Below are 8,874 nucleotides of genomic sequence, written 5' to 3' on the forward strand. Positions count from 1 at the left end.
TCGCCCATTGTAGAGATGCGTTGCCCATGGCATCATTAACATGCTGGATGGATGGCCATCTCATATGATTGCCGTCTGTCCAACACAAATCAGGGAAGCAAACATTGACATGGGGTGTTCTCCTGCTTCATGATCCATAAAAGCCACGCAGGACGATGCTGGCTGGAGGGTCTTTCAATCTCGCCCATGTCAAATTGCTTCACTAAATACTTTATATCCACCAGGGCACATTGAATCTCGTAAATCGGAGTTGATTACAACAAGGTCCGGAATTTGTGACATGTCACACGTGTATCAATTCATCACGCATGACGTGTCCATAACTGTTCCTCATCCATCACTCATCCATCACGAGCAGCCTCTCTGTGATCCATCCTCAATAATGCCGGTCCTCACACGTTCGATGACTCAACGCGCTGAAATAAAGAGGGAAATCATCGCACGTGCAATCCCAAAGAAAAAAGTGAGTGAAATTGTGTGTCGTTGTGAAGATCAATACTGCACTAGGTAACCAAATGCACTTACCAGAATACAACAAGGCGCGATGCTCAAAACGTTTCGGAACGACCTCTACCCTTCGGTGCTGTCTCCCGCGGAACTAGAAGCGGTGCATACAGGAACCTTCCCGAGGAAAGATCGGTAAGTTGGAGTACATGTTTGTTTCGGACAGCGCTGATGTAGTACCAGGACGATGATATGGTGACCAGCACAATCCTAGTGGAGGAAGCTTTTGTCCGTGCTTCCACAATGGAATTGTCGGCAGTGGTAAAGAGACAGGATGATGGAGCTGGGGGAATGGTGGTGAGCTGCTAGCATTGTGGTCCAGATGACGCTCAAGCAACCAAGGATTGCGATATGGGTTCCAGATATATCAAGCAGGAGGATCCTTCAAACGAAACTGTGATAAAGCAGGAGCTCGATTATGATGCAAGGTCATCTCTTTCAATGGAGAGTCTCAGGGATGATGAAATGGACACCAATGATATACCGCCGGCAGGGGAGATCGATGCAAGTACCATCAATGGCCGCGGACGTGCACTCACGCCAAAAATGAAAGAGGAATCGAAGGAGATGGAGCGTTTCCTTATATTCCACCTCATGGGCTGTCTTTCCCGTCGTTAGATGGCTCACTCAGAACGTCTTTCATTGAGTAGCACGAAAATTGTGTCATTTTAAAGAATACATCACGCATAATCATTCTCCGTATCAAAGCGTGCATGTGAAATCATCTTCGTCTCCGCAACAGGACGTGTAGATTATAGTTCACAAATAAAATTGAATGCTGGCGACATGGACGTGGCATCTAAGATTTTCGGAAACATGTCTGCAAATCTAGCATAATAAGCACAATATCCTGTCGATGGTTCAGATCTGATTATACTCCGATAAACAAAGTCAGACTTACGTCTGCGCCTGACTTCGTCTTTCTGCATCAATCGAAGAACTTGGGATTGACTTTCTCAACCCCGCTGCAGAACCAAAGGAATACCTCTACAAGATTGTTATACCTACCTGGGTCGGAAGAGTCCTGGACTATCCAAGCTAAGAATTGATCGTAGAGCACGAGCGATGCTCCTCCCCCCATCTCCTTGATCATTAACTGACGGAATCCTTCGTTGTGCCACATGCAGAATACCGCCTTGAAAATAATGCCAGCGAATGGACATTTTTCGCCCTTCCTGTACGTAAATGAAGCATGGCATGCTGGTTCCTCTCCGTTTCCGTTTCGCGATTGAGGCAAGCAGCATTGAAAGCAATACGTGTAGCGTGCAAACGAGAAACGGAGTTTGAACATACCATACAAATGCATCGGAAGGCCAGACTCCGTAGTGCACATGTGGTTGGCCGCAGGAGCAGACACAGCACCATTCCCAAAATGAGCTGGGCACTTGTCTTTCAAGGCCCGCATATACTTGTCCAAGCGGGCGCTGCGTGAAAGACGACTGGCGAGTGCGGTGTTAACAAAACTCGCTCTTGCTACGAAGCTGCGAGAACTACTTGGAAGAGAAGCAGTAGGCGACAAATGCACCTGTAAGGTGCTTCCCGCATATGGTTGTGATGTGGTCTGTCGAAATAAATCAGTGTAGTCGCATGGGAGCGAAATACAGTCATACCATGTGTGGCCCGGTCGCTGATCCAATAGCACTCTAGGAAACGTGCAGTATCAGCCTCTGGACAATATATCACGTGATACCAACTCACCGGCCCGTGGATGTCCTCCATGGCATTCAGCATCAGCACCTCAAACGATGTGAGCTCTGATGCATCCTGGTCGTACAGAGCATCACTGGACTGAGTCGTCAGTTCTGAGGGAGTTTGGGCCTGTGGAATTAACGTATGAACACAAGATGTGATCATGGGGACGACAGAAAGACTCACCACTATCTCAGTTTGAGGTAGCGTGGATGCTGGCACAACTACCGCGGTCATTGAATGCACATCGTGTATAGGTCCTTGAAGGGAGGAGCCGCCAGAAACTGGCGGACCTATGCCCTTCGGCATCTCAAGTGGCCTCAACGGGCTTTCGATGGCTTCCATGGCTAGTCGCTGCATGACGCTTTCTGGGTCACACACGTCGCAATAGATCCCTGATGGATCGTCTGGGCATCTAACAGCGAGATTTTCGCCATCCATGCACAGCATGTTGGTAAAGCGCCTGCACTGTGTTCCATACACTAGCTCGTCCAACTCCCCCATGCACCGGTCGGTCGAGGGGCCCCTGGACGCCTTCTTACCACGATCAGTAAGGAAGAACACGTGAGACTCCTTCCCATCGCGACCCGCGCGGCCCAGCATCTGGTTGTTGACAATGAGCCCATATGATGGCTTGAATATCACCACATATCGCACGTGCGGCCTGTCCATACCCTGTGCGAAGGCTGTTGTACACGCCATGACCTTTGTCTCGCCCGAATCCCACCGATTCAGATTAGACTCCCTAGTATTTCCAGCCTCCCAGAGGTCGCTGTGATAGACAGCACATTTTGCCTGCAGCGCGAACCCTTCTGCATCACCTTGAGAGCCGCAGAACACCAGGATGCGTTCCTCCGCTGCCAGGCGTTTGGATAGAGCGGCAACGAGGTGGACTAGGGACTGCTTTGCTGCGATGGGATGGAGGTGTACGACGTGCATGCCAATCTCTGGACGGTTTGTCGATGACCGGATTTCGGTTATCAAGTTTCGCTTCATGCCAAAGGGGTTGATCAAGTTCGCAATACGGCATGGTGGTCCGCTCCCTGTCATAAGAACAATCTTGATGCTCATCTTGCTGAATTTCTGCGCAAGATTTTTCCACGGAAGAAGCCGAGCTGGATGACAGTTCAAGATATCATGAAATTCGTCTACGAAGGCCCTGTTGAACTTCCGCCCCAGTGGAGACACAAGGAAACTGTCAATGTGCGATTAGCCAATTCCGCGTGATAGACGAGTCTCCTCACTTGGCAAATGCGTGAGAAGAGCAATGTTCCACCTGCACGAATAGAATCTGAACGTTTTCCGGCACCGTCTTGGAGATACAGTAGTTGTGACACCGCAATCCACTTGCAGCGGTGTTCTTGTACTGCTCATTGAGCAAGGCGACGAAGGGGCACACGACAATAGATCTCGCTTCCTCGTCCATTACCGAGGGGACCATCCACGACATGCTTTTTCCGCCTCCTGTCTTCATCAGTGACGACGAGGTCCGTATCTGCAGTCATGACGGCAATCAGGACGTTCATCTGCGCAGTGCTCTTTTCCCTCGCGGCGTCATCCTTCCTGATGTGTCTGATGGCGCGTCGAATCTCTTCCCTGATGTCTCGAACGGCGCTTGGGGGTGAGGATGGTTGACTGCCACCAGCAGCTGCAAAACTTGACATGCTGTCGACGTGACGAAAAGGTCTGGTCCTACGACGATATTTGATCGGAATGTTTTCATCCGGACTTGACTCGTCATCATCGCTCGGGAGAGTTATAATCTCCATAGGAGCCTTGTTCACCGTCGTGCTGGGAGCACGCAGACGTTTTAGTTGCGGATTGTCGAGACTCGACAAGTCGCTAGTGCTGGAGACTCTCATGACCTCCACAGACACTCTACGAATACGTTTAGGACTCCTGGTTAGTTCCTCGTCTGATTCCAGTACGTCCTGTAGTGCATGCTTGCGCACACGGAATGCAGTCGGTGCGACCGGAGCGGCAGTGGTCGTGGATGTGACGGAGTACTGGCGCTTTCCATTCCTTGTGGGACCACGGACTGCGGAGGAGGACGACCCAGGGTGGCCTGGCTCATATGCCCTACTATTTGACGGTCTACGCTGGCCTTGTTCATATGCTCTACCCTTCCCTTTTAAATCTTGGACGGGGATTGATTCGGGCTGATCACCGGGTGGAAAGATGTCAGGTAATGGTAGCAAGCCGTCCATGTATTCACTCCGCGAGAAGCTTTCAACGGATGACGCTGGTAGTGGGGAGTCCGATAGCATAGATCCGCATTGAATATACCCACTTGCGGTTGGTGACAAAGCTACGACGGACGTCATACCTGCAGAATTAAATCAGGTTGGGAATCGGACAACATTGATGGTCAGACTCACTTCTGGTCTGATTATACCCACTGGTGCCTGAGGATTGGGCGGGAGCAGGAAGAATACCTGGAAAATACAATAAGGTCTCGCTGGGGATACAATTAAGGCTGTACCGAACTCACTCCCGCACTCATTATAAAACAAGTCATCCAGATTACTATCCAAGCTTATTGGGCGGCCATTCCAGTTACTGGGTGGCAGGGATGGAATTTCCGACGTGGGCTGCAGTGCATATTCGCGTTGTTTGATGACGGCGATGCTGACCGCGGCCTTCTGGATTTCTGAATAGTTAAGGTCAAAAAACGATCTCAGAGTCTCTTCCATGATTTTCTTGACATGGTCAGATATGGACCGGACGGATGTCCCATTGGACAAGTTCTTACGACTGATTCTAATCGCCTCTGGAGGAGGAAATGGACCGAGACCAAGAACGCTGTGCCACTGATCCCCCAGCCATCTGTGCTTGCACATGCTATTGTTTGACAGTCGAGGGACTACTCCCTGGATGACGGCGTAGTGGCTATGGTCCATTCCAGTGGAGTGATCAGCAGACTCTGCGAGGATGTTGTCAGCTTGATCATAAGATTCGTCTGGGGCGATGAATTCGCGACCCATGGTGATCGCGCCTTGCCGGAAATCTCTCACTCCCCATCGGCATTGGAAATATTCGTTGTTCCACTGCTGGATGTTGGCGGAAAACATCGTGGGACTAATCCGCTCTCCCTCACCGACGCATAGATAGCTGAAATAGCATGCGGTTGTAAGAATGATGTTCGGTGGTGTACATAGTTCAGGACGGTGCTCACGTTCTGTATACATGTTCAGCCTGCGGGCCAAATGCAACCCCAGCAAGTATGGCTTCAGCAGTGCGTAACCCCCCTGCAAGAAGTTCGAGGGCCCAAAAGGCGACCTCCTTCGGCACGAACCCAGGAGTGCATGAGTCGCGATCGGTGATGCCGGTCTTTTTGCTGTAGCCCGTCAGCAGGAACATCTCGTTGCCCTGCATGAACAGGTTGCGATGCCTGTCCGCATTGCTCACTTTGTGGTCGATGAACTGTGTGCCGCGACAGGAGATGTGTGTGGTGATGTAAAGCAAATGATAAAGAGGCTCCCAGACCCGGAATGAGCGTCTGAGAAGCTCCTTTATTCCGGGGATGTTCCATGCGACTCGTCCTGCGTTGTCGACCATTGCAAGGTCGTAGTGATCTACCAGATACAAGAACAAGGCATGGCGCTTCTTGTAAAAGGGCTCCTCCGACGCGAGCGAATAACCACGCGTCGAATTTGTGAGGTCGTCCTTGACCTGCTCTGGAACCTCCTTCAACACGACATTGTCATTGGTGAGGGCGGAATAGCGCGATTTCAACTCCAGGAGAAGCCTTTGTATGCCATCCCGAAGCATGTCCATATGCATGGTGTTGGTGCCGATGGTGATGGATTTCACGTCGGGATCGACATAGACGTTTGGCTCTCTCGTTTGATTGAATACCACAGACGATGCATACTGCTGCATCTCATACACTATGTTAAACGTCGTGGTACGACCGAGGCGTAGAACCCGCTCGTGAATGCGAATGACGCGGCTTCAAACGCAACGATCCATCAACGAGTGTAAGCGAATGTATGTGAAAGCACGCTCACTCATGATCGTCGAAATGCACCGCGTCGGCATCCTCATCTTTGTCCATCAGTGCTTCCAGAAGCGAGGTGATGTTGCAAAAGTATTTTAACTTTGCGAGGTCTGGGGTAAGGAAGGATGCTTCACAGAAGTTTCCGTCCGCACGCAGCGCCCTGAGCCAGATGGCTCGCTTGATTGGGTTTGCCCATCGATCGACCACGCACAGATCCGGGTCGGTATCGACCAAAGACCACGCCAGATTATGATAGGCGATCATCCGCCTGCGGGGAGAGGTGTTGTCGTTGCGGAGGACAACCAAAAGCTCTTCGAGACACGTCGTCTGCACGGTGGAGAGCGAAAATGAGAACTCGAGTGGGGATCCGAGGTGAATTCGAACGATTGCTCTCATAAGCTGGACCATGAAGTTTGGATAGTCGACGTTGTCATCTGACACGGGCCTCCAATGAGTGTCGCTGGGAGCATAATGACTGGTTAACGCGGGCATTATTTGGGTGTTGTGAGATCGCTCACGTGTCTCGTGGTATTGAATCACCATACAACAGGAGCTTTGATAAGCTTAACCTATGAGGGTGGCCATCCAAGATTGTCGATGCCCTCGCCATGTGGTCTCGGACGGTAGCAGCGAGACGTGTGATTATCCCGCCAGACTCATCATCAGTATGCTTTTTCTTGATTTGCTCTGCTGCTCGCCTCTGGGTTGGATTCATCCGGAGTTCTTCCAGGAATTTGTCCCAGCCCATAAAGCGCGTCAGAGGAGTCCTCTCTCGTTCTGTTTCTGCTGGAACGACCAATGCTATGTCGAGTGTAGGTAGGAACGTGGCCTGAAGAGTGGTTCTGATGTCTGGTCTGGCACCTGGAATAACATTCTGGCCTATCTCAAAGTACGAGTTGCGCACTGCAGTGAAGATACGTTGGACTTGGCAAGGTCGATACCGAATCTCCACCAAGCGAGTGGTGCCGTGTTTCTCTCGACCATGTCGCTGCATGCTTGATAGGTCCTTGACTGAATAAAAGCAGTCAGGGGATGCTGTACATGTAAAACCGTCGCTTGGATCTGCAACAAGCTGGACAGGCGGTCCTCCTGCAGTAGGTAGCTTCACGTTCTCTCGCTTCTCATAGATGGTATATTCCGAGCAAAAATCCAATACGGCCTGCAGCGCTGCTGATGGTACCTAGTAATGTATCATGCTCGTGTCAAAGTCGAGATGGACTGTGAAAGCGATGGACGTACCTGATATGAATGGTGGTGGTTTTTTCTGTGTCCTGCGACCATACCGGAGGTCAATGCCACCCGGCACGAGTAGCAGAGCAGGACCTTTAGACGGCTATGCATGCACAGGCCAAGTGCATCAAGAACCTCATTGGACTCCAAATAGTCTACTGAAGGCAACAGCGGTACATTCACAGCATCCGCATCAAACGAAGGACCTGTAAATGTGGGACAAAGACATCTTTCAGTAGAACACTTCCGATTCATTCATTAGATGACTCTCACTTTTGCTTCCGATCGCCTGATTGGAAGGGGTTTCTGAGACTAAGATGTGGGGAGATGTATTGCCTGACAATCGGTGTTAACGTGTGAAAGAGTAGGATGAGATCATGCTGACCTATCATGGGCGGGGCCGCTACGGCAGAGGTCAGTACTACTCGATTGTCTCTCAATATCTTATGCTACTCACTAAACTCAGGAGTGCCAAAGACCTTGATCCTAACCGACCTATTGTGATCCGCAGTGATGTGCGCCTGAGTGTTTTCACGCTTTTTGAAAATTTTGCCGCACTCTGGGAGTGGGCAGGCATAACGGCCATCGGACCGGCCCACAATGTACTGGTGACCATCAATCATGAATGGAATAGGAACGGAATGGTACCGATATCGGTGCTTCCGGGCAATTTCGCTGGTCGGGTATGGGCCCATCCTGCATCCCGGATGGTCACAAGTGTGGCTATCGGACATTGATATCAGTAAGCAGAGGATATCTCAATGATAAATCTAGCGTTGTAACGTTGGTGGGTGGATTAATTGTGCCGACGAGGTTTTAAGCGATTTCTGGTACGCTGACCAGGACCTGCAGGGATGTGAGACGATGAAATAGTGCCATTGTAAAGAAATTTTCACAACCGCATTGCAGCATTTATGAGAATGTCAAGACACATCATTGAGAGCTAGTCTTCTAGGGAACCGAGGTGCTGAGATTCAAACAACCCAATGTGTTGCTCCCTGAGCACGAATGGCTTTTCTGGTCATCATATTTGACAAAGCAGGGTAGACTAGCAGGAGACATGAGTCCCCTTTCTCGGAGTTTATCCACATAAAGACACGCACTTGTCTGTATCTGGTGAATTCAGTTATGTTAACGCTCAAAAATACTGTTTAATCTTCGGAGGAATGGAAGGACGCGCGAATCGAACGCAGTGATCAGTAACCTTTGGATTAATATCGCGTCCCGAAATTGTGTTCAGGACTGCAGGCACCCGACGGCTAGCCCGTGAATGTCGGATGGCACTACAGGTTGCTGATGTATCGGCGCATTGCGCCCTATGGTGGAGTAGAATGAACTGTGGAGCTTTACGTACTTTGCTGGGCAGCACATTTGTGATCTACTGGGTGCACACTTTTGATCCGATGCAGCCAAGACCCTCAATTCTTGGTTACAGTTCGCGTATGCATGGA

General features: G+C 50.4%; 2 protein-coding genes across 2 annotated transcripts; one reads left to right on the forward strand and one right to left on the reverse strand.

The window, feature by feature from the left end:
* Nucleotides 1-280: 280 nt before the first annotated feature.
* On the forward strand, nucleotides 281-1,122 carry DFJ58DRAFT_736954 (uncharacterized protein; the record flags this gene model as incomplete). Its single annotated transcript, XM_041386884.1, has 4 exons — nucleotides 281-463; nucleotides 529-639; nucleotides 688-801; nucleotides 847-1,122. The coding sequence occupies 4 exons, from the start codon at nucleotides 281-283 to the stop codon at nucleotides 1,120-1,122; spliced, it is 684 nt and encodes a 227-aa protein (XP_041235354.1).
* Nucleotides 1,123-1,432: 310 nt separating this feature from the next.
* DFJ58DRAFT_848448 (uncharacterized protein) lies at nucleotides 1,433-8,157 on the reverse strand (the record flags this gene model as incomplete). Its single annotated transcript, XM_041393641.1, has 15 exons — nucleotides 1,433-1,679; nucleotides 1,798-1,928; nucleotides 2,030-2,065; nucleotides 2,115-2,147; nucleotides 2,203-2,322; nucleotides 2,380-3,308; nucleotides 3,593-4,519; nucleotides 4,572-4,628; nucleotides 4,685-5,304; nucleotides 5,369-6,145; nucleotides 6,204-6,668; nucleotides 6,712-7,373; nucleotides 7,433-7,629; nucleotides 7,697-7,735; nucleotides 7,881-8,157. The coding sequence occupies 15 exons, from the start codon at nucleotides 8,155-8,157 to the stop codon at nucleotides 1,433-1,435; spliced, it is 5,517 nt and encodes a 1,838-aa protein (XP_041235355.1).
* Between the last annotated feature and the right edge of the window lie 717 nt (nucleotides 8,158-8,874).

The sequence above is a fragment of the Suillus subalutaceus genome (assembly GCF_016647625.1).
Source record: "Suillus subalutaceus strain FC151 chromosome Unknown DFJ58scaffold_308, whole genome shotgun sequence".
Lineage (NCBI taxonomy): Eukaryota > Fungi > Basidiomycota > Agaricomycetes > Boletales > Suillaceae > Suillus > Suillus subalutaceus.